Here is a 26,080-nt window from a genome sequence, read left to right on the forward strand (position 1 = left end):
TGTATGGACTAGTTCTGTTCAGTGTCTTACTTGGCCATTTTATTTCAACAGAATGATGACATTTATATTTTTGCATATTGGTTTAATATGAGCTCAATAATTAAACCTTTTGAGTCCTTTGCAAGTTTCAAGATGTGCAACAGTTTACTTACTGTCTTCCAAGTGCATCTGGATTTTTTGTACATTTTTGTACCTACTGAATTCATTAAAAATGTAGTACGATGGCCCTCAGTTTCCATTCTTTGAGCTGGTGATCGAAATGTCTTAACTACCTTGAAGTAATGAAGGTTATTGATGGCTGTTCCATATGATCTAAGAGAAACCAGATGTCTATTAATTTTAGCACCTTACGTCCCAAGATGGATTATTTTGGGATGATGGGACACTATACCTCGTGAGCTGGTGAAGACTTTGTCAGAGCATGTTCTCGGGCAGCAGCAACAATGCTCAAGTGACAGTCTGTCCTGAACCTCAGGTCCCTAGCCATAAGATTAAGTTGTGCAGTTTCCAACCTTTTGAATCAATTTAGTTGCAATTTATTAGGTCCAGCTTTTAGGGTTGAAAATCATGCTGCTTTTCCCTGTGGGTTAATTGAATGCATGTTTATAGATTGAGTTCTTTGTAAAATTGCAGCTATTATACATATTGCCTTGTCTAATGTTTTGACTATTTTGTTATGGCAAATCAGGGCATGGCTTATATAATTAATGGTAGGTCCCTGAGGAGTGTTGCTGAGCAAAGGAACCTAAGGCTGCAGGTACATAATTCCTTGAAAGTGGAGTTGTAGGGAGCCAGGATGGTGAAGAAGGCGTCTGGCAAGCTTGCCCGCATTGTGCAGTGCATTGAGTATAGGAACTGGGCTTGTCGTGTTGCGGCTGTACAGGAATTGTTTAGGCCACTTATAGAATACTGCATTCAATTCTGGTCTCCCTGTTACAGGGAAGATATTATTAAACTTGAGAGGGTTCAGAAAAGATGTTGCTGGAAATGGAAGATTTGAGCTATTTGAGAGACTGAATAAGCTAGAGTTGCTGGCCAAATATTGGGACTAGATTAGTTTAGGATATCTGGTCAGCATGGACGAGTTGAACCAAAGGGTCTGTTTCCTTGCTGTATACCTCTATGACTAATTGTCTAAATTGAAGTTCAAGTCATGTTTATTTGAAATGATTTTAAAAGCAGTCATGACAAATGAGTTATTGGTGGCAGTAAAGATTACAGTATGTTGCTTGATACAACATTCTGTTTGCCTAAGGTACCAAACCTATTCAGTAAAATAGAGCAGGAAAGCATTATTACCGGCAGGTTTCCATAAGCATCACTCAAATCAGACTGTGCTAAAGCTTTCCTTTCTTCTCTTCCCATCTATCCTGTACCCTCAAAAAATGGCATACAGTCACAACTTCCTATTGAACTGAGTAGTGTTGTCATTTTTATTGAATTTCATAACATATGTGTATCCAATTTCAGACTTGTATTCAGCCAATCCCTTATATCATTGGATTTAATTGAAGACTTTCTGGAGATGGCAAACAAAGAGAAGTCAGAAGATAAATCTGAGATTTATAAAGGTAAATTTTAAATTCATTGTTCTCTTGAATTAGAGTTTAGATGCCATGCATATAATCCTTTGGGCTGGCTTGAATTTTGTATTCAGAATTGTGGAATTAGACTATTAATCGAGAAATTTTATTTCTTTAGAGTAAGACATAGGATTACATTTGGGACTGATATTGAAGATGTACTTTCTGGGCAATTGTGTTGAGTTAAACTTTCATGTGTCAGTGCTTCAATGTTTTATTTGACATCCACTTTGATTCATGTTTTATACTTTCTCGTTTGTTGTGTTTCTGCTCATGACATGAAAGATTTTCCTTCTCACCCACTCCCCTTGCCTAAGATGTTGTGATCCTTGAGTTAAGCCACCATCATTTGCCCTTCCCTCTGTATTAAGAGTGCAGTCCTGTGACCTGATAAGACGATGACAACCTTTTACCTTACCTTAAGCACTAGCTTTTAACCTAGAGATTTGATATTTTCTTACACAACACCAGGTTATAGTCCAACAGGTTTAATTGGAAGCATTAGCTTTCGGAGTGCTGCTCCTTCATCAGGTGGTTGTTGGACTATAACCTGGTGTTGTGATTTAACTTTGTACACTTCAGTCCAACAGCAGCATCTCCAAATCATGATATTTTCTTCTTTTGCTTGAGAGCTTCCATTTAAGTATGATGGAATGGGCAAATTTCAAGCATTAGTTACAGTAATGTGAGGTGTGCAGTTTAATTACGAGAAAAGGCTGAGGGAATTGAGGCTGTCTTCGTTAGAAGAAAGTTGAGAAGTGACTTAATTGAGACATACAAGATAATCAGGGTTAGATAGGGTGGACAATGAGAGCCTTTTTCCTTTATGGTGATGGCTAGCGCAAGGGGACATAGTTTTAAATTGAGGGGTGATAAATATAGGACAGAAGTCGGAGGTAGGTTCTTTGCTCGTAGTAGTACGGGTGTGGAATGCAGTGCCTGCAACAATAGTAGACTCGCCAACTTTAAGGCCATTTAAATGGTAATTGGATAGGCATGTGGAGAAGAACGGAATAGTGTAGTTTAGATGGGTTTTGGATTGGTTTCACAGGTTGGCGCAACATTGAGGGGCAAAGGGCCTGCACTGCACTGTAATGTTCCCTTATATAAATTTATTCTGGAGTGTAAATTTTGACTGGGTGTCATATCGACTTCCATTTGTATTCGGGGGGGATTTAATGAATAACTATCTGTAGTTTTGAAGCCATGACTTCCTTTTAATAAATTAATGTGTGTGTGTGTGTGTGTGTGTCTCCTTGTGGTAGTTTTGGGAATTTGTTTCCATTGTGGGAGAGATTTATGAATGGACAGACTAAGCAAATTACTGCACCAATGCTTACTGTTTCGAAGTAACAGGATTTAGCTATTGCTTGAGGTCAGAACAATTTGGAAAGCTTTTATTTTCGTTCATAAAAATTCTAATTTTAAGTTAATGTACAAAATAGATTTTTGGGGAAAAAAGTTACTTCCAAACAGGCAACCTCAGTGTAAAGATTTTAGTTTGAAATTTTCAGACCAGAGCTGTTTGGTTAGAGCCCTGAAGGGGTTATTTGAAACTGAGGAAGTTTAAACTTAGTTGTGTATGAATCCAAGAAAAGGCTACCAAGCTCTCCTGACTGGGAATTGAAAGAAACTGTTAAGCTAAACTTATGATAGAGAAGCAAAGTCTGTCTAGTATTTGATTCTGAAAAGTGGTATCAGGATTGTATTTTTGCTCTTTCAAAATTTCAGTTGTTATAAATTGATTTGTTCTATTTTATTTTTCAATTTTTATTTTGTTGTTAAAATCAAATCTGCAGCATTGTATGTTTGTTTTCAGTGAAAAACAATTTTGTATTTAAAAAAAGATTATCAAGCCAGATTTCAGTCTGGCGTCTGACTTTGTCCATTACTGACATTAGATGAGATCATAATGCTGCTGTGTATTATCAATTGTATGTGGTAAGTTAGTAATGTAAAACACTTTGAAGGGCTTTGGTGAAACTTGATTGGATAATGCTTCTTAGACTCACCCACAGTTTGTATAAGCTATGATCTGCCTTTCCTAGCACCGTAAGAATAGGATTGGTGATTAAATCCCTTGAGTTTGTTCATTAGTCAAAGAAGAGAAAGTGAGGACTGCAGATGCTGAAGATGAGAGTCCAGAGTGTGTTACTGGAATAGCACAGCAGGTCAGGTAGAAGCCCTTCATCAGGAATTCCTGTTGTGCTTTTCCAGCACCAGACTCTCAACTACTAGTCAGCAAACTCTGATTGAACTCCACGTACCTTCAGCCCATATCTCTAAGGTTTTGAACAAAACCACTAGGTTTAAATAAAACATTGCTTTACAAAAAGAAGTACCAGTGGAAGAAATTTCCAAATTTCTGCAACCTTTCTAGTTCCAAGTTTTAGACAAGTGCTCCATTCTAGATAATGAAACTGGGGAATTAATTTCTTCCCGATTACATCATCGATTTTTCGTAATATTTTGACAGTTTCAAATTCTCCCTGAAATCTGTGAACTCCAAGGAATGTGAACTCAGTTTTTATAATGTCTTCTGTTATTTAGTCTTAATCATCCTGTAAGTGTATACTATACTCCCACCAAGGCCAACCATAACTAGCCTGAGATATTCCTCCCAAAATTGGGTCACTGAGTATGGTCTATCTAGAACTTTGCATAATAGAAGTATGACTTTTTCTTCCTTGACTAATGTTAAGATACAAAGCTAGCATTCAGTTAACTTGATTTGTTTTGTGGCTGTTAAGAACATAGGAATAGAAGTAGGTTATGCAGCCCCTGGAGCCTGTTCTGCTATTCAATGAAATCATGGCTGATTTGTGGTGTAACTCCACATGCCTTTGGCTCATTAGCATGCGGACCTTCAAGTGTTTTTGGACCTTCCACAATTTCTAGCTTTTCATCAAGTCTTCCCTCCTTTTTTTTAATATCCAACATGCATAAAATTCTAACTGCCGAAGTTGGAATTTATTTGCCACCTTTGTCTATTTTCGGTCTTTTTACATCTGTGTAGCTTTACGGTTATGTCAAGACTGCTTACAATACCACTTATCCTTATCGTCATCAAATTTGGACTTTTTTATTCCATCATCTGAGCCACGATAAATATGGTAACTAGTTGAGTTCTAAACACAGATGTCAGTGAAGCACCATTCGTTACATACTTCCACTTAGTACTTACCCATTATCTCTACTTCTTGTGACCCCCAATTTTCTAATTAAGATAATAATTTGTGTTGAGTTCTTCGAATTTTACTAGCAGCATTTAGAAGTTATAGGAACGAGAGTAGACCATTCAGTCCCTTGAGCCAGTTCCACTGCTCACTGAGATCATGGCTAACCTATAGCCTAAATCCAGATATCTGCCTTTGATCTATAACCCTTAAATATTTTTGCTTAACAAAACTTTATCTGTCTCAGATTTAAAGCCAACAACTGATTCTGCATCCATTGCTGTTTGTGGAAGAGACTTCCAAACATCTACCACTTAGTGTGTCGAAGTGCCTCCTAGTATCTCTCCTGAATGGCCTGGCTCTAATTCTTGGACTATGCCTCCCTAGTTGTGGAATCCCCAACCATGGAAATAGTTTATCTTTTATAAACCCTGACTTTTCTTACTAATATCTTGAAGACTTTAATCAGATCACCCCTTAACCTTTCAAATTCTAGAGTGAGCTTCCTAATTTATCTAGTCTTTCTTTATAACTTAATCCCTGAAGTCCAAGTATCATTCTTATGAGTCTGTGTTGTACTCTATCGAAGGCCACTGTATCCTTCCTCAGGTGTGGTGGTCATATTTGTTCACAGTACTCCATGTGAGGTCTAACCAGGCTTTTGTATAACTGCAGCAATAATATCTGCGTCCTTCTAGTGCAGTCCTCTAAATATAAAGCTCAGCATTCCATTAGTCGTCATGATTACTTTCTGCACATTTGAGATATTTTAAAGATCCATGCACTTGAACCTCCTAGTTTCTTCTGGCATCCACTGTACTTTACCATCCTTTTTCGATCCAGAATGGATAGCCTCTTATTTGCTGACATTTTCTACATCTGTAGCAGTTTTGCTCATGCACTGAGTCTACCAATATCAATTTGTAATTTTATGCTCTTATCTACATTGGTATAATTCTACCTAATTTTGTGTCATCAGCAAATTTTGGAAAAATAACTTTGTATAATCTGAATAATTCAGACCCCTAATTCTCATCCCTCTGTGACGTCACTGGTCACCTGCTAATTTAAGTACCTACCCATTACTTTGTCACCTGCCACTCATCTAATTTCCCAGTCATGTCAGTAATTTGCCATCAATTTCGTGGACTTCTACCTTAGTTAGCTGTCTGTTATGTGGGACTTCTATCAAATGCCTTGCGGAAGTCCATATGAACAATATCCCTAGGCATTCCCTAGTCCACTACCTTAGTTACCTCTTCAAAAACTTCAGTGTGGTTTGTCAGGAATGACCTAGCTGTTACAAATCCACGTTGGCTCTCCCTGATTAGCCAGAAAATTTCAAAGTCTTCAGTTAAACCATCCTTGATTATCGACTTCAATTATCCCCACCACTGATGCTAGCCTAACTGACCTTAATTCCCTGGAGTTTCTCTTCCGGCCATCTTCAATAGAAGACTGACACATGCGGTTTTCCAGTCCAGGAGATCAACTCCTGTGTCTAGAAAATTCTGAAAGATTATAGTTAGGGTGTCTGATGCCCTTGGATAGAAACTGGTTTGTCACCCTTCAACTCCATTAATTTCTTCATTACTGACATTTTGCTTGTGTTAATTTGATTCAGCCCCTGTTCCTGATCCACTACTAATTTCCTCAGGGCTTTCAACAAGCTTTTCTACTTTTAAATACTGAGGCAAAGTAATTATTCACCATATCAGCTATTTCCCCATAGCCAGTGGGAACTTTCTGTCTTTAGTGGGCCAAAATTGCTTCTGCCTACCCGTTTTCCTAGGCACATTCTTTTCATAATTCCTTTCAGTATTTCTTATCAGCTACTTTATGGCCCTTTGGTCTTTCTATCTTTTCCATTCAACAGGATCTGTGCCATTTCTTTCCATTTTTCTAAGTCCTTGTAGTTTTAAACTATCCCTTATATCTTTCTTGTCCAATGATTCTTTTCTGTGAAGCAGAGATTTTCCCTCTTGGAGTATAAACTGGTTTTATATTGTTAAATGTTTCTTTAAACATCCTTCACTGTTCTTCAGTTGGTTTACCTATGAGCGAATTTACTCAGTTGGGTGTCTGTCTTACCTAAATCTAAAACTCTAGCAACCGGTTCATCCTTTTCATTTTCAACTGCTAAAGTTAAAATTCCCCACTGATACTATCTGGCTTTGCTACACATTTGCCTAAGTTTTTCATTTATTCAATCTAGCACTTCAGAGCTGCTACTAGGGGTCTTGTACATAATACTTTCTACAGTTTTATATCCTTTACTGTTCCTCAGTTCCACCCAAATGGTCTGCACTGAATTCTTTCCTCTCATTATATCCTCCCTTACCATTGAATTAATTTTGTTTCTAATCAGTCAAACTACTTCACCTCCTGTGCCACTTTCCTTATCTATCCTGTAACTTTATAACCTGGTTTAGTTAAATCCCAGTACTGATCATCCTGCAGTCAAGACTTAGTAAAGGCTATGATGTCGTTATCTCCAATTTGATTTTGTCCTTGCAGTTCATTTAATTTCTACCGTTCTGTTCCTTTATTTGGGCCAAACACTCTAACCTGTCCTTCAGTACTAATGCTTTCTTCACATGTTCATTATTTCTTTCCTTCAGTTTAATTAGTACACACAGATTTGTCATTGCCTGATGTACATGAAGTAGGATTCCTGACTTTTCCTTTATTCTCTGACTTGTTACTTGCTTTTGAAACTGTATTGACTTGCCCCTCCGTCTCCCCTCACTTCTCCCTGTTTCTTTCCCCTTCACCCCTGAACTCGAAACCTTAACTCTGCTTTCTTCCCACAGGTGCTGCAGACCTGCTAAGTTTCTCAAGGAATTTTCTGTTTTGTTTCAGTTCTCCAACATCTGCAGTTTTGTTTTATTATAATACTGTGAGCAGTTTTTGTCCCTTTTAGTTATTCAAAGATATTTCATTTGAGAAAATTCTAAGAAGGTTCACAAGGATGATCCTGGGTATGGAAAATGTGTCTAATGAGCATAGATTAAATAGGTTGAGACTCTATTCATTGGAATTTAGAAGAATGAGAGGTGATCTCATTGAAACGTGGCAAATTCTTCCATTTTCTCTCATGGGAGAGTCTAGGACCAGAGGGCATTGTCTCAGACTTAAGAGGGGCAATTTAAGACTGAGATGAGGAATTTCTTCTTGAGGGTTGTAAATCTTTGGAACTCCTCACCACAGAGAGCTCTGAGGGCAGAGTTCTTGTGTATATTTGAAGCTGGATTAGATTGTTGATCAGTAGGGAAATCAAGCGTTATGGAGAAAATGCAGGAAAGTGGATGTCAGGAATGTCGGATCAGCCATGATCATATTGAATGGTGGAGCAACCTTGCAGGGCTGAATGGCCCACTCCTGTTCCTTTTTTGTTCTGTTATATGGAAGGATAAAACAGCAGGTGTAGGAGCATGCAAAAAATCAAATTCTTGGCTGAATTAAGTGTGAAATAAGTTTGAAGTGAGTTGTAGAATTATCTAAAAGCAACAAAGAGGAGGTTGTGGTTCAGAACTACTTAGAGTAATGCTAATGAAATGCAAAGATTATGGTTGAGGAAAGGTTTGAAAGTGAAAGCGTGTTTACCTAACAATTCGCATTTTTCTCATTTTTACATGCATTTAAGTGATTGACTTTTGGCTGTGAAGAAATGTTTTCTATTTTGGGCATCCAATGTCAAGCTAATTAGGCACAGAGAAACCATTCCTACTCTGGCCTGACCACAGCCTGCATTATGAAGGGTAATTCCATCGTCTGTGCCCATTCTGGGAAGTTTCAGTTAGTGCTATAATAGGGATAGTTCTGTTCTTTGTGCATACTGGCTATTAATTTGATTCGGCCATTTGGTTATCTAACATCAAATGAAAACTGATGCAAGAAATGAGACTATTTGGTAAACTGTATTGTTATAAGCTTATAATCTTACTCTTGTGCCATTGCAATTGCTGAGTTAAGAACTTCTCTTATATCACGCTTCTAATCTGCTACGTTCTTGGCAAAAGTAACATTTAACATTGGCTATTCATGTCATGGATGAGACTCCTGTGGAAAGCAGACAAGAATGCTTTTTGTTTTCAAGCACAGCTCAATAATTGTGGAGCCCAAGGAATGTTTCAAACTTCCCTCCTTGAACTCATAACCCCGAAGGGATTCCTGATGAAGGGCTTTTGCCCGAAACGTCGATTTCGCTGCTCCTTGGATGCTGCCTGAACTGCTGTGCTCTTCCAGCACCACTAATCCAGAATCTGGTTTCCAGCATCTGCAGTCATTATTTTTACCCCGAAGTAATGTACCGTCACCACCATCTCTGTTTTCATAGAATTCTCTGATCTTGCATGTTCCTCAGGTCAATTTCAGTGAAATAATAGTATCTTACTGGTGTTCAAGAGATTTCTATGTCTCAGGATTCTACCATTCTGATCCCAATTTCACTGTGATGCAGGGAAATTCCTGCCATTCCCACCAGATGGAATTATTTCAGATTTCTTGGCTCCCACCCAGAATAAATCTGGACAGTTGTTGGGTGGGAGACTTTTTAAACTACTTCATGGGATGTGAGTATCGCTGGCTAGGTGAATATTTGTTGCCTATCTGATATTGCCCTTGAGAAGATGATGGTGAGCTGCTGTCTTGAACTGCTGCAGCTAGTACAGTACAGGTATACTCAGGAGAAAGTGAGGACTGCAGATGCTGGAGATCAGAGCTGAAAATGTGTTGCTGGAAAAGCGCAGCAGGTCAGGCAGCATCGAAGGAGCCGGAGAAACGACGTTTCGGGCATGAGCCCTTCTTCAGGAATGAGGAGGGTGTGCCAAGTGTTCTGTATGCTGTCTTAACTGCCCTATTAACCTGTCTTGCTGCCTTAAGGGACTTCTCTGTTTCTCTGAGCTTCCTCGTGTCTTGCCATTGGAATGTTCCCTTGTCTTGTTACTTCCAAAATTCAATACCTCACATTTACCACAGTTAAATTGTATCTGCTATAAATCTGCCTATCTAACCAATCTGTCTATAGTCTCCTATAACCTTAAACATCTTCCTCATTGTCAACCACCGAGTCACCTTTATGCCATCCGTGCATTTTCTTCTAGATTGTTGATATATGTCACCAACAATAAGGAACCCAGCACTGATCTCTGGCTTCCAATCTCAAACACTGCTCTGCTGCCACCCTCTGTCTCCTTCTGCTCAGGTAATTTTTGATTCACCTTACCAAATAGCCTTTGATCCCGGGTGATTTTACCTTCTTGACAAGGTCTCACAAGGGAACCTGTTGAAATCCATATAAACTCCCATCATGGCACAACCCTTGTCTACGTGCTAGAAGAATTCAGCCAGATTTATTAGACATTGTCTCCCTCTGACAATGTCATACTAACTACCCCGATTAAACCTTACTTCTCTAAATGAAGATTAATACTCCCTTTAAAATTTTCTCCCAACAGTTTCTCCATCACTGATGTGAGACTCCCTGACCTTTTATTCCCTGGTTTATCTCTACCACCCGACTTGGAAAGTGGATCATATTTGTGGTCATCCAGTCCACTGGCACCTCTGCTGTGGCCAGGGAAGAATTAAAAATTTGGGTCAGGACATGTCTGATACTCTCTCTCATCTCTCACAACAGTCTGAGATATGACTCATCCCGACCAGGGGATTTGACAACTTTTAAGTCTGCAAAATCTCTGGTATCTTCTCACTTCCAGTATCGACCTGCTCAAGAACCTCCGTCTACCTTCCTGAATTCTGTACCTACCTACTCCTCCACCTCCTACTGAAGACAGATGTGAAGTACTTGATTAATGCTCTACAGTATCCTCTGGTTCCATGCCCCCATTTCTTCCTCAGTCCTTAATGGGTGCTACTCTTTCCGTGGTTATTCTTTCCAGTGATATGCATGTTTATATAATTAGGGATGTCCTCAGTCTTGCCTGCCAGTGTTTTTTTAATGCCCTTTCTTGGCTCTCATTGCTTTCTTTAGTCCCTTCGTGCACCTGCTGTACTCCACTATGGCCTTCGTGAATTTCTTCCCTCTGTACTTATTATCTGCCTCTCATTTCCTTTTTATACAGTTCTGAATATTCCTCGATATACAGGTTTGCTGGGCTTGTTGCTGCTACATTTCACCCTAAAAGGAACAGTTGGACCTGTACTCTTTCCCAATTTCTTTTTATATCCTCCCACTGTTCTGTTGTGCATTTACCCTGAAGTAGCTGATGCCAGTCTATTGTGGCCAGATTCTGTATTACTTTGATAAAATCTGCCTTCTCCCCCCCCCCCCCCCCAAATTCATGCCAGCTTTTTTCTTTTGCAAGCCATCTTTCTTTTTTTTCTCTTGTCGCAAGCCATCTTTTTTCTCTGTGGCCTCAGAAATACCTGACTGTTCTCCTAACAACTAGTGCATTCCCTCACTATCACTCCTACTTGCTTCCTTCCTATACAGGCTGCTTTTGATGTCCAGAAGCTTGGCTTTGTTTGCACTCGTGTTAGGAACTGACACGCTCCTCTTCCAAAATAGAAAGCTGCATTATAAGCAGGACCCCTGGTGTCTCCAGCATTACCCTGCTGAATTCTCTTGAACTACCTGGTGATCACTCATTTGTTTCTTCAATCCCTTGACCTGCAGTGTAACCACCTCCCCAACCATGCCATCCACTAACTCTGTCTCGAGGATGTGCCATATTGTGTCCACCCACTGCTTGAGCTTTGAAACCTGGTGCTCTTCTTTCTGCTGTTAGGAGTGCTTTCTGCACGCGTGGTCATCTCAGATGCCAGTAGGATCCATGACTTCCCTCGTTATCAGGTCAAGCATCCCACTTGGCTGACCTCACCTGCAATGACTTGAACTTGCTTTGTCTTCCTTGCTGACTTTTTGAATTGTAGCAAACTTATTATTAACCGGCACCTGTGGGACCAAGAATGTGTCGGTTGATCAAGAGGCCCACATAATCTATGTAAATACGTGCTCTAGAATATACATGACTCTTCTACTTGATTTACAGCATAAATGATTTAAATAATAATGCAGCTATGCCTTAAATAAACTTATACGGCCAGAAACCCTCCCTCCTTGCACCTTCACCTGATTACTTGCACGTCGCAGAGATCGTGATAATACAGTAAACTTTCGGTGTTTGAGGTATATATTTTTTGCTAGTTTCAGAGTGCCAAGTTCAAAAGATGCCAGATAAACACATTTTGCTGTACTTAATCTTAAAAATACTACATTTGGTTCAACTTTAATCACCTTTTATTTACCCTCTTTTCCTTGGTGCTTCTAGGCTAATCCTGTAATAATCTCCCCGCTGTTCGGTTTTGGTTTACTCCTTCCACTACTAATCTGTGAAAGTAGTTAGGAAAACAACAGCAGAGAAAAACAAAATAAACATGCCCCTAACTCCTACGCTTACTAAAATATGGTGTTACTTCACCAGATTAATTCATTTTAATGTGCCTGATATTGTTACTGATATTCTTTCCTGCACTTCGACAATACCAGGATCGATTTCCTGACTTGGTGGTAATGGTTGAATGAGGGGAACTTATTAGGGCAAGTGGTTACATATTGTGGTTCACTGCAATTCTGTTACTTGTAATGGTCCACAGCACCTCATTGGTCCTCTGTTTTGAGTTGATAGATCTGCTCCAAATCTAAGCCATTTAACTCAATGAAGGTTTTCCACAAATGGTGGCCTTCATCTCCAAAATGACTGTGTGATGATCAGTAAATAACAGTGCAGATTCATCTTGGACAGGTAGATTGGTGAAAATGTAGCCATATAGTTTATTACTTTTTATTGGTTCTTGCAGACCCAATCCAGCACCCATATCTTTCAAGACCTGGTCAGTAATGGTACTGTTGAGCCACTTTTGGTGATGGACAGTGAAGGCCCTCATCCAGAGTACATTGTGTTTTCTACCCTCAGTTCGTCTTCCATTTGGTGTTCAACATGGAGATGTTCACCATCAACTGAGGTGAGGGCAGGGATAGGGTGGTTTCCTTGCCCATGTTTAATCTGGTGCTACAAGGCTTCATGGGGTCCAGAGACCGTTTCCCTCTGCATAATAAACTTATCTCCTGACTGTGTGGCACAGTAGTACACACGCACCCTCTGGGGTTACCATGCCAGTGGGGCAAGACATAGGGGGTGTCTGGGATATTGTCTTTAAGAAATGATTTGGTGATTTAGATTTTGTCAGGCTGGTGCTTGACTGGTCTGTGGGGTAGTTGTTTTAATTTTGGCACATGCCCCTGGGACTTTGCAGGATTGCTAGGGCTCCGTTTGCCATTATTATTTGTTGTCTCAGTTCATGCTGGGTCATTCCTTTTTGACTTTCCATAGAGGTTTGGTACAGCGAAGTAGATAGCTAAGCCATTTGCGAGGGCACTTTTGAGATGTCAGTGTTACATCTACGCCAGACTAGATAAGAATGAGCTTTTCTTCCCAAAAGGGCATTAGTGTACCAGATGATTTTTATAACAATTGATAGTTTTATGGTCACTTATCAGAACTCTTAATTGCAGATTTATTTATTGGACTTAAATTCCAGGGCTTACTGTTATAGCATTTGAATCTTTCCCCAAATCGTTAGCATCAGCCTTAGGATTGCTAGTCCAATGACATACCACTGTACCACTGCCTTGACAAAGCCCTGGGAGCATGCACCAAAACCTAAATAGCTGTTCCACAGGAGAAAGTGAGGACTGCAGATGCTGGAGATTAGAGCTGAAAATGTGTTGCTGGAAAAGCGCAGCAGGTCAGGCAGCATCCAAGGAGCAGGAGAATCGACGTTTCGGGCATGAGCCCTTCTTCAGGAATGAGGAAAGTATGCCAAGCAAGCTAAGATAAAAGGTAGGGAGGAGGAACTTGGGGGAGGGGTGTTGGAAATGTGATAGATGGAAGGAGGTTAAAGTGAGGGTGATAGGCTGGAGTGGGGGTGGGCGCGGAGAGGTCAGGAAGAAGATTGCAGGTTAGGAAGGTGGTGCTGAGTTCGAGGGTTGGGACTGAGACAAGGTGGGGGGAGGGGAAATGAGGAAACTGGAGAAATCGGAGTTCATCCCTTGTGGTTGGAGGGTTCCATGACAGAAGATGAGGCACTTTTTCTCCAGCCGTCGTGTTGCTATGGACTGGCGATGGAGGAGTCCAAGGACCTGCATGTCCTTGATGGAGTGGGAGGGGGAGTTGAAGTGTTGAACCATGGGGTGGTTGGGTTGGTTGGTCCGGGTGTCCCCGAGGTGTTCTCTGAAACGTTCCGCAAGTAGGCGGCCTGTCTCCCCAATATAGAGGAGGCCGCAGCGGATGCAGTCACCTATCGTTCTTCTAATCTTTTCAATGAGTACAGGTCTAGGCTCTCCTCAAAAGAAAATCCTTCCATATCTGGGATCAACCTAGTGAATGGGAACCAAAACTTTCTGACTAGTGCCTTGTATAGCTTTAGTAAGACTTCGCTATTTTTATATTCAACTCACTTTGAAGTAAAGATGACAATCTATTTGCTTTCCCTATTACCTGCTGAACTTCGATACTCGCTTTTTATGCACCAGTATCCCCAAATTTCCCTGTGCTGCAGCTTTGTGAAATTCTTCACTGATCAAATAATATTCAGCTCGTGTTCTTTTTGCCAAAGTGCATAACTTTATTGTATCCCATCTAAGTTTTGTCCATTTGCTTAACTTGTCTATATCTCTCCATCAATTCTGTCATCCTCCCTATCTGCCTTCCTACCTATTTTGTCATCTACAAACTTAGCGATAATGTATTCATTTTTAATGTATATTGTAAATAATTGTAGCACCAGCACTGATATCTATGATAGTGCACTAGTAACAGGTGAAAATGCCTTTTATATTAGTTAGCCAATCCTCTATCCAAGTTAATGAAGGCCTTTAGTGTCGGGAGAAATTTATTAAATACCCTATCATGTGGTATCTGTCAAGCAGTTCTTGAAAAACAAATATATTACATCTACCGGTTCCTTTTTATTTAGCTTAGCTTTTACCTTATCACAGATTTGGAGGGCATGATTTTTCTTTTGTGACATCATGCTGATTCTCCTTGATTTATCTTGCATGTTTCTAAATGCTCTGCTATTACATACTTTGTAATAGACTGTAAGATTTTCCCAATAATTCCAAATTTGACCAAGCTCTTGCAGGCTACAGTATTTAAATAACTGGTCCTGGTCAGTGGTTACCCTCAAATATGTTGCTATTGAGGGATTCAATGTTAGTAATGCTTTTGAATATCAGTTGGAGGTGGTTAGGTTTTGTATTGCTGAAGATGGTCTTTACCTAAAAAGAGAGAATCTACTAATAGTATTTGAAAGACAAAGTGATCTTTCACTGTCATTGTAAATAGAATATGAAGTGCAAAAGTAGATGGCATGTTTGGTTTCTTTCTTGTTTTTCAAGGAGGCAGTTTCGTTTTAAAATACTGCTGTGTTCAGCATAGTCAATTTGGTGATTTGCCACCCAAAAGGAACTTAATACATTCTGCATTCATATTGAATAAATAAACTTTAACCCAATGAATTAAAGGTTAGTGAACCATTGCCTTCCAGCAATCAGCTGTACGCCTTTTGTACATCTGGCATTGGGTAAATGTTGTTTCGCAGCATAATTAAACTACAGCTGTTCTGCATTTCAGTTCTTTTGTGATTAGACCTTAGAAGTTTGATTCCTGAAAGTATTACTTTGGGGATGCAATTTGTCTGAGAGATTGTTGTCCAGTAATTGCATAGAAGGAATAAAAAAAATAAGGTTAATGCAGTAATTTGGAAGGTTAAATGTGTTTTTTCTTTTGAAATTAGCTGTTATATAAAGACAAATATAAAAGGATAGTTACTAATTTGAAAAATTCTGTCCTGTTTTCCCATTTAAGTCCCTTTCGATTGCAATATTGGGCATGAAACTTTAAGATTTGATGACTTGAACTGTAGTCATAAAGCTTTTAGTGGAAGTCTGGTTGTGAGATATAAAGGATGTGCTAGGCACTTTCTCAAATTGTGGCTTGCTATTTACAGAGTTTAATTTAGTGAAAAGCTCTGATGATTTGACATGACTAATTATTGCTGAGGTTCTTTCTTCATATAGTTTTTATTTGACTGCTTAACCTCTCCATTTGAATTCAGTTCAAAAGTAGAGAGACAGAAAAGGCAGAACAGATATTTCGATGGTTGCTAACAGTATCATTCAAGAAGCCTTGTAGTAGATAGGAGGGATGCTTCTTCATTCACTCTTGAAGTATGACTTAAGGGATTTGTATTTGAAGCTGTAATTCTGTGGTACTTAGTCCTCATTTTCCCTCTCAAAATCAACAGAGCTGAAGCTGGAGACACTCTATTTGCAGAATACTTTGCTGATTTGATTGAATGAAAACAGTTGGAAATACAAAAGGATTTTCTGTCTATTTGTTCTCTGAATTTAAAGGTTCTGGCCTGTCAATTGAATTTCAGCAGGATGCCATGACTTTGGAATGACGAGATGTAACATAGAGCTGTCAGTATGGTCTAAAATTGAAGTCCCATAATTATTGTAACTTGTCCTGGACTCTGCAATCAAGGCAGGCTAGTTAGGCTGGCCTCTGCTGATGTAAAACATTTTAAAGTACAGTTGGTTCTGATGTAACGATAGCAATATTCTCACGCAATCCAGCATTCTAAGAAAATCTGGCAATAGCTGTGCAATTCAAACTAATGGGGCCGGAATCGCATTATAGCCATGATAGAGTCATAGTCATAGAGATGTACAGTATGGAAACAGACCCGGTTCGCGTTCTACAAATAACAGTCTAAACTCTTCAATTGCGCTAAAACAAATTCATGCTAAAGAAACATGCATTACAGCAATACAGACTGTATTTGATTTGATTTATCGTGAAAGTACAGTGAAAAGTTTTGTTTTGCAAGCATTACAGGCAGATCATAGGAAACAAGGACATACAGATGTACTTGGATAGAATGTTTTCTGTGGTGCATCTGTAAAAGTTGATGAGGGTCCTTATGGACGTGCAGAATTTCATCAGCTGCCTGAGGAAAAAGAGGCATTGTTATTTCTTGATCATCATATCTACATGGGAGGTCCACGACACATTTTTGGTTATTGTCACTCCTAGGAACTTGATGCCGTTGACCCTTTCCACCTCAGCTCTGTTGATCTCGATAGGGTTATCTCTTCTCTTTCTGAAGTACAACTATAAGATATAGGTGCAGAAATTAGGTCATTCAGCCCATTGAGTCTGCTCTGCCATTCAATCATGGCTGATACGTTTCTCAACCCCATTCTCCTGCTCCCCATAGCTCTTGATCACCTTGATCCCAAGAACCTATCTATTTCAGCCTTAAATATACTCAATGACCTAGCCTCCACAGCCATCTGTGGCAATGAATTTTATAGATTGACTGCTCTCTGGCTGAATAAGTTTCTCCTTATCTCTAAAAGGCTTAGTCTTTAGTCTAAGTCTTAGCCTTTAGTCTAAGATTATGCCCTTGTGTCCTAGTCTCTTCTACCAATGGAAATATCTACCCTTTCCAGGCCATTTAGCATTCTGTATATTTCAATTTAGATCTCCCTTCATTCTTCTAAACTCCATAGAGTATAACCCCAGAGGGCTCAAACATTCTTCATGTGCTAAGCTTTTCATTCCTGAGACCATTCTCATGAACCACCTCTGAACACGCTACAGGACCAGTACATCCTTCGGCGATATGGGGCCCAAAACTGTACACAATACTCCAAATGTGGTTTGACCTGAGCTTTAGAGCTTCAGGAGTACATCCATGCTTTTATATTTGAGTCCTCTCAAAATAAATGCAATCATTGCATTTGCCTTCCGAACTACTGGCTCAACCTGCAAGTTTACCTTGAGAGAATCCTGGACTAGAACTCCCAAGTTTCTTTGCATTTCTACTACTGAATCTTTTCCCCATTCAGAAAATAGTCCATGCCTATATTCTTCCCACCAAAGTGCATGACCTCGCACTTTCTCACATTGTACTCCATCTACTAGTTCTATCCCACTCTCCTAACCTTCTGCAGCATCCCCACTTCCTCAATGCTACCTGTCCTGTTACCTATCTTTGTATCATCTGCAAACTTAGTCAGGATATCCTCATTCCTACATCTAGATCGTTAATGTATAAAGTGAAAAATTGTCTCAAAACTGATGTTTGCGCTACACTACTCGTCACCGGCTGCCATCCTGAGAAGGATCCTTTCATCCCCACCCTCTGCTTTCCACCAGAATGCCAAGCTTCTGTCTATGCTAACACTTTGTCTCTGACACCATGGGTCCTTATCTTACTCAGTAGCCTGCAGTGCAGCACCTTGCCAAAAGCCGTCTTGAAGTCCAGGTGGATAATGCCCATCAGCTCTCCTTGGTCAAACCTGCTAGTTACTTCCTCAAAGAATTCTAGTAGGTTTGCCAGGCATGACCTCCCCTTGATGAAACCATATTGACTTTCTGTATTTTGCCATACACTTCCAATTATTCAGAAATCTCATCCTTCACAATGGATTCCAGGATCTTACCCATGACCGAGTTTAGGCTAATTGGTCTGTAACTTTCCATCTTTTGCCTTACTCCTTTTTTAAGTAGGGGTGTCATGTTAATATTTTCCCAGTCCTCTGGGACCCTCCCTGATTCTAGAGATTGCTGAAAGATCACCCCGATGCCTCCACTATCTCTTCAGCTATCTCCCTTCGAACTCTGAGGTGTAGTCCATCTAGTCTAGGTGATTTATCCACCTTCAGGCCATTCAGTTTTTCTAGCACCTTCTCCTTGATAATGGCCACTATACTCAATTCTGCCCCCTCACTCTCTCGAATTTCTGGGATATTAAGCATGTCTTCCATAGTGAAGACTAACGTGAAGTAATTATTCAGTTCCAAAGCCATTTCCTTGTTCCCCATTACTGTCTCTCCAGCATCATTTTCTAGCAGCCCAATGTCCACTTTTACCTCTCTTTTGCCCTTTATGTATCTAAAGAAACTCTTACAGTCTTCATTTATATTACTGGCTAGCTTACCCTTCTATTTAATCTTCTGTCTCCTTATATTGTTTTTTGCCCTCTGTTGGTTTTTGTAAGCTTCCCAATCCTCTGGTTTCCCACTACCCTTAACCACATTGTATACCTTCTTTTCTGCTTTTATGCTATCCCTGACTTCAAGTTAGCCGTGGTTGCCTCATCCTCCCTGTACCATGCTTCTTTTTCCTAGGGATGAATCTCAACTCTGTTTCCTGAATTACTCCCAGAAACTCCTGCCATTGCTGTTCCACTCTCTTTACTGTTGGGCTCCTCTCCCAGTCAATTCCACCTGCTCCGTCGTGCCTCTGTAGTTGCCTTTATTCAGCTGTAATACCGTTACCTCTGATTCTATCTTCTCCCTATCAAATTGCAGAGTAAATTCAATCATATTATGATCACTGCCTCCTGAAGGGTTCCTTCACCTTAAGCTCCCTTATCAAATCTGCTTCATTGCACAACAGTGAATCCAGTGTTGCCTGTTCCCCAGTGGTCTTGACCGCAAGCTGCACCAGAAAGCCATCTCAGACATTCCGCAAATTCCTTTTCTTGCAATCCACTACCAACCTGATTTTTCCCAATCCACCTGTATTTGAAATCCCCCATGATCACTGTAACTTTTCCTTTCCTACACATCTTTTCTATCTCCTGGTGTATCTTGTGCCTCAGCTCCTGACCACTATTTGCAGAACTGCACATAACTTCAGCTTTGGTTCTTTTACTTTTACAGTTCCTCAATTCTCCCCACACAGATTATGCACCATGTTACCCTACTTCGTTTATTACTATTTAATTTCATTTCTTACTAATAAGGCAACCCAGCCACCTTTGCCAACCTGCCTATCTTTTCGAAAGCATGTATATCCTTGAATATTAAGCTCCCAATTCTGATCCCCTTGCATCACGTCTCCATGTTGCCTACCACGTCATATCTACCAATTTTGATCTGCGTCACATGCTCATTTAACTTTTGTTATACTACATGCATTCAGATATAACGCCTTCAGTCCTATATTAATTGTCGCTCTTCTCATTGTCATTCATTTGTCCAGTGTGCTTGAAGTTTGATTGTTAACTCTTTCCATACACTGTCCTATTTGTGTCTGTGCTGGAGATTTTAAAACTTTTCCTGAGTTCTGCACTCTTACTACCACCTTTAATTCAGGTTTTCTAATTTCCCCCGTAACTGAGCTCCTCCCGCCCCATTTAGTTTAAAGTCCTGTTTAAAGTCCTGTCTATAGCCCTAGTTGTGTGATTCTGCTAGGACTGTGGTCCCAGCATGGTTCAGTTGAAGACTCTCCCATCTGAACAGGTCCTTTCTTCCCCAGTACTGGTGCCAATGTCCCATGAATTCAGTGTTTGGCAAGTGTTTTTTTCAAAAATTGAGGTGTTACATTAAGATGAATGTAGCTTTATGGACAGGGAAAGAAATGGATAAAAACCAGGGTATAAAGTTAACTAAACTTAGATTTCAGACAGTCCGAGGGTGATTACTGTGGAAATATGCTTGATGCAAATAATGAAAGGCAAGATTCCTAATTGGGTGGAACTGTGTAGAGACTTCGCTTCAGTTATAAGTGCCGAAGTCACATGGACAGAGCAAATGATATTCTCTTGTCATATGTTGTTACAGTGCAGAACAGGGCCATTTGGCTAATTGTATCTGCTTCAGCTCTCCAAATGAGCATCATGACTTGGTGCCATTCTGCTCTCTTTTTCCCATACCCTTGCATGTTGTTTCTTTTTTAGATAATCATCCAATGCTCTTTTAAATGCTTCACTTGAGCCTGTCTCCACCATGCCTTCACACCTGAACCACGCGTGAAAAAGACTTTTCTCGCAACACAGTTGCTGCTTTTGCTAATCATTTTAAATTCCCCCCCCCCCCGCTTAATTCTTGATATTTTTACAAGGGGGAAGAACTTCTTGCTATCCACCCAATCGAGCCCTCTCACAAGTTTGAAAATTAGTTCTCCACTTAGCCTCCTCTCCATAGATGCTCCCAGCATTTCCAATCTGTTCCCATAACTGCAGTTTCTCATTCCTGAAACCATTTTCTTAAATCTCTGTACACACTCCAGTGTGATTATATCCTTCTTACAGTGAGGTGCCAAGAATTGTATGCAATACACTAATTGGCTTTTAACAAGGATCTTATGGGGGAGATCCAAGATGGCGGCGACTCAGCAAGTCTGAGTCTATAGTGCTCCTTCCAAGACTTGGGCAAAGTGGGCCACCCGCCTCCACCACATTCACCAAATCATTTAAAATAGTTTTTACTTAATGTAATTAGTTGTTCAGTACTAAATTTAACCGATCTGGTCTCCTGTAAAAATGACTAGGGGGAAAGGAGCCCGCAGTTCTCAGCAGGCAGGAGCCCCACCCTCCCCAGCTGCAGCAGAGGTGTCCGCAGCTGCCCCGGGGGACTTACCTACGGTGGCGAGCCTCGTTAAGTAATCTCTGAACTCAATGCGAAGATCGATGCCTTCATTGAAGAGTCCCGAAGCCGTTGGAATTCACTCTCGGCCGCGCTACAAAAGCACGGCCGAGACATCGAGGAAATAGAGCGCTGAGTTGGAGGGGCAGAGTTAAAGGCCGCGACCTCAGACCATAGCAGAATCGGCCGTGGATCAGGTCCGGACTCTCGAACCTTAGAAAATCACATTGATGACGTCAATGTTTACTGGGCCTTCCCGAACGGGAAGAAGAAGGCCATCTTACAGTGTTCCTTGAGCAGTGGCTTTCACAGCTGTTAAATCTGGAGGCTGGATCGGGTCAGGTAAGGGTGGAATGGGCCTACCGGGTTGCAATGCGTGGGCCCAGCTCGAACCAGCGTCCCCACCCAGTCCTGTTCCGGCTGCAGAGCTACAAGTAGAGGCAGATGCTCTTGGAAGCTTCCAGAAATCTTGGGAAAGATTTCCAAGCCATGATTTATAAAGGATCCAAGATTGTTATTTCAGGACTTTTCCCCAGCTTTGGTCAGAAAGAGGAAGGTGTTTGACGAAGCGAAGAAGCATTTCAGGGACTTAAACATTCAGTACTCCTTGTGCTACACAGCTATGCTACGCTTCAGCCATGAAGGGTCCGTGTGTAACTTCGGATCACCGGAGAAGGCCAAGGAACTTTTGGACTCTCTTAGATAAATTGTAAGAGTTAATTGATGTTGTTCTGCCCGCCGCCCCCCCCACCCTGGTTTACCCCCTTGTTTTTCCTTTCATTAGCTTACTGTTTAATATTATCTCTGGGGGATGGGAAGAGGGGTTTATTTATTTATTCTTAGCGATTTTCTTCACCCCCTTTTTATTATATATAGGCCAGGGAGTCTAGTAGATGGTGGGAGGGTGGTTACCTTATCCTATTTTATCCGTCCTTAGGAAAGAGGTTGTCTTATCCTGTTATTTTGTATTACTATATTTAATTATTATTTGCTGAGACTGTAATTTTATAGTTATATATGTTCATACATGTATTAACATTACCAAATATATCCAGGTGTTGGTGTGGGGGGTAGGGTACTCATTTCCTGAAGGAGTTATGCCCGAAACGTCGATTCTCCTGCTCCTTCGATGCTGCCTGACCTGTTGTGCTTTTCCAGCAACACATTTTTCAGCTCTGATCTCCAGCATCTGCAGTCCTCACTTTCTCCTACTGCTTGTTAATTCTAGCTCAGTAGTATATTTGAATTTTCTTTATCCTATCGTGGGGTGCCTGGGTCAAGGGTGGGGCACTGGTTGGGAGAGGTTATGATGGATTTTTGGAAAGGAAGTGATGCCTCTGGGAACAAGGGGGAAGATCTCTGTTTAAATATGTTTTATATTTTTTTATTCAGAAATAGATCAATATAATAAAAAACTGAGTGTATTAAAGAGCCTTTATTTTTGTAAATTTTATATGCTCTATGCTCGGGATGTTTTGGATAGGGTTTCTTCTCCCGAGGGTTCTCTGACTTGCCTGGATGATTGTCGTTAATCAGTCGATTAAATCCTGCACCTGGAATGTCAAGGGCAATAATTCACCAATCAAAAGGAAGAAAATATTATCAAACCTCAAAAAAGAAAGCGTTGATATAGCTTTCCTATAGGAGACACATTTATTGGATAAAGAACACCTGAACTTACAACAGAGAAGAGATTATTTTCTCTTCTCTCTTTCTGTGCAAGGAAAAACATTTTGGTAAACTGGGTGGCTGAGGGTCTTCATGGACTTTCGAATTGGCACAGAATAATTATGGAATATGCTCCCCCTGACTTCGTTACAAATGTGGTGCACCAAAAAAAAGAATTACTCCATAAAATATGGCAGCCCTTCTTGAATTACACAAATACAGATATCTCAGTCATCCTAACAAGGGCTTTTACTTAATTGAGAGGGTGAACCTGGCTGGTCCAGGGCCCCTTAGGAGAGGAATCCCGCACGAATATGGGTATTGTTATGATCTGATGTTAACACATTCAGAGCATGTATGTCACTACTCAATTTCTTTGTTATCCGTTGTCTTTTTTTCTTTTGAATAATGTAAGAGATTTAATCATACACTTTGGTTAGTTGTAGGTTAGATGAGTAGTTAGTTGAATTTTGGCTTTTTTTCTCTTGGTATTTTTTTTTCTGTTTGATAGATTTTGGTTATTATTTATTTAAGATTTAATTGTATATCAATGTTTATACTTGGGGTGTTTTTATTTTAGTTTTTTGTAAACATGTAAAAACATGTTAAATTTTCAGTAAAAATATTTATTTAAAAAAAACAAGAATTTTATGCACATTCAGCCTAACTTCTTTATTCTTGTACTCTATATCCCTATTAATAAAGCTTGGATACTGTATTGTCACAACTTATATTGCCACCTTCAATGGCTTGTGCACATGTAGACCCATGTCATTCTGCTCTTGCACTCTATTTTTAGGATGATATCCTCTCATGTTATATTGCCTTTGTGTACTTCCTACTCAAATGTGTCACCTTTCGCTCAATGTTGAAATTTATCTACTATCTATCCACCTGGTCAATACCTTTTTGAAGTTTTACTCTCCCTTTACAGTTTACAATGTTTCCAAGTTTCATATCACTGCAAGCTTTGAAAGTATTCCCGAAGCATAGAATCTGGATGATTAAAGTATATATCAGGAAAAGTAAGGATCCCAATACTAGCTGTGGGAACTCCACTGCAAACCTTCCTTTATGCTGGCACCTGTCAAATTATACTTCACTTTAAAGCAAGAGAGACCAGTAATTAGTAGTGCTGCTGCTACTACAGAATACATTGATAAATGTATATATAAACCTAGAAAATAAAAAAGGGCAAAAATAGCCCAGAGTAGTTAGCAGTAATTGGTCACAACAGAATATAGAAACCGACAGAAAAACATGACATGAAATAATCAGGTGGTGTCTAACGTGGGGAGAAGAAAGAGTTAACATAGAATGTGTTACTGGAAAAGGCAAAAATGTAACCAATTGAACAAGTGCAAGAGAGCCGGCCAGAAAGAAAAACAAAAGGGAAGGTGTGTGTATGGATGGAGGGCAGGAGGGATCAAAATACAGAAGGAAGGTTTTATAGTGCAAGGCCAAAGGGAATATATGGGATGTAAAGACAAATTTTTAAAAAGTATGTCCAGAGGAAGTGTAAATGTCTGTTATTGTTTCCTACTCTTCAACCAATTTTGCATCCACATTGCTATTACTTGTCTTTATTGAGCTGTAACCTTTCTGGTACCTCTTCTTTGACTAGAGAAGACTGAAAGAGGACAGCTGCTGCCTCTGCAAATTCCATTCTCACTTCCCCCGATAAGCTTGGATGCGTCTCATCCAGTCCTGCTATCTTATCAACTTTTAAGTACTAGCTGTCTAAAAACGCTTCTTCCATAGCAATTTTAAGCCCATTTTCTGTGTCAGTTTTCTCCTCTGTCATCAAGACATAGGTTCCATCTACCTTTGGTGAAGACAAATGTGAAGAACTCATTTAATACTTCATCCATGCTCCTATTAAGATTTCAAGTTTTCCACGAGGTTGGCTGGCAGGCTTGTCACATAATTCATCTTTGCTTCCCTTCACCTGCTTTTGACCAGACCTGGAAAATTCAATTGACTTTACATCCATCTTCTGCCATTCTTGCCCTCATGCAATTTTAATCCAAATTATTTTCCTCTTTGAGTATTTAACCTCTCTAAAAATGGAAGTAATAAGCCAATATACCACGTATTTTCATGTCTCCCTTGACCATATTTTTCACACCTTCCCTACTATAAGGGCGACTGCAATCTGTTTTATGGTCTTGTCATGACATCTTCCTTACTCCGTAAGCAAGGATTTTCCCCACTGGCTGGTAGAGCTCCTAGTATTTCCCCCTCCCTCACGGACCCATCGCGATTATATGACCATACGGTATAGGAGTAGACTTAGGCTATTCAGCCTGTCAAGTCTGCTCCACCATTCGGTCATGGCTGATTATATTTTTCAATTCCATGCTCCTGTTTCTTCTTGTAACCTTTGATCCCCTTACTAATCAAGAACATATCTATCTCTGTTGTTTCTCCCTTCCTCTTGTCCTCTTTTTTTTTTCTCTACCCCACCCATCTCAATATTGAACTGATGTTCTGGATGTAGGTTTGCTCACTGAGCTGGAAGATTCATTTCCAGACATTTTGTCAGCCTACTAGATAACATCTTCAGTGGGCCTCAGGTGAAGCACTGCTGGTAAGTCCTGCTTTCTATTTAAATCTTTGGGTTTCTTTGAGTTGGTGATGTCATTTCCTGTGGTGAAGTCACTTCCTGTTTTTCACAGGGGTGGTAGATGGAGTCTAACTCTTTGCTGATAGATCAGTCAACAAACACATTGAGTTAGACCCCATCTACCACCCCTGTGAAAAAGAACAAGAAATGATATCACCAGCCCAAAGAAACCCAAACATATAAATAGAAAGCAGGCCTTACCGGCAGTGCTTTGCCAGAGGCCCACTGAAGATGTTACCTTGTAGGGTGACGAAATGTCTGGAACTGAATCTTCCAGCTCAGCGAGCAAACCTACAACCAGAATCTCAGCCCCCCACCCCCCTCCCCCGGAGCTACAAACCTTCTCAAAACATGCTGTGAACTGATGTTCTTACATCACTTCCACCACCAAGCAATGTTTCCCTTCGGTCCATTTTCAACATTTGAACAGGGTTCCCTTTGGTGTACTCTGGTCTCCTAATGTTCACCCTCAGCAACCCAACCTTTTCTGAGAGCACCTTTTTCATTTGGATTGCAGGAGATTTAACCTGCTCTTGTACCTTCTGCCTTCTCA

At 40.2% G+C, this 26,080-nt stretch overlaps 1 protein-coding gene across 7 annotated transcripts in view; it reads left to right on the forward strand.

Annotated features, from left to right (window-relative positions):
• Window positions 1-26,080, forward strand: part of atrx (ATRX chromatin remodeler) — a 245,380-nt gene that overhangs the window by 176,794 nt on the left and 42,506 nt on the right. For all 7 annotated transcript variants that reach the window (XM_072595413.1, XM_072595410.1, XM_072595412.1 and 4 more), the window contains one exon: window positions 1,471-1,571. In XM_072595413.1, the coding sequence (XP_072451514.1) occupies window positions 1,471-1,571 (101 nt within the window). The remainder of the gene's footprint in view (window positions 1-1,470; window positions 1,572-26,080) is intronic.

This window comes from Chiloscyllium punctatum, chromosome 25 (genome assembly GCF_047496795.1).
Source record: "Chiloscyllium punctatum isolate Juve2018m chromosome 25, sChiPun1.3, whole genome shotgun sequence".
NCBI lineage: Eukaryota > Metazoa > Chordata > Chondrichthyes > Orectolobiformes > Hemiscylliidae > Chiloscyllium > Chiloscyllium punctatum.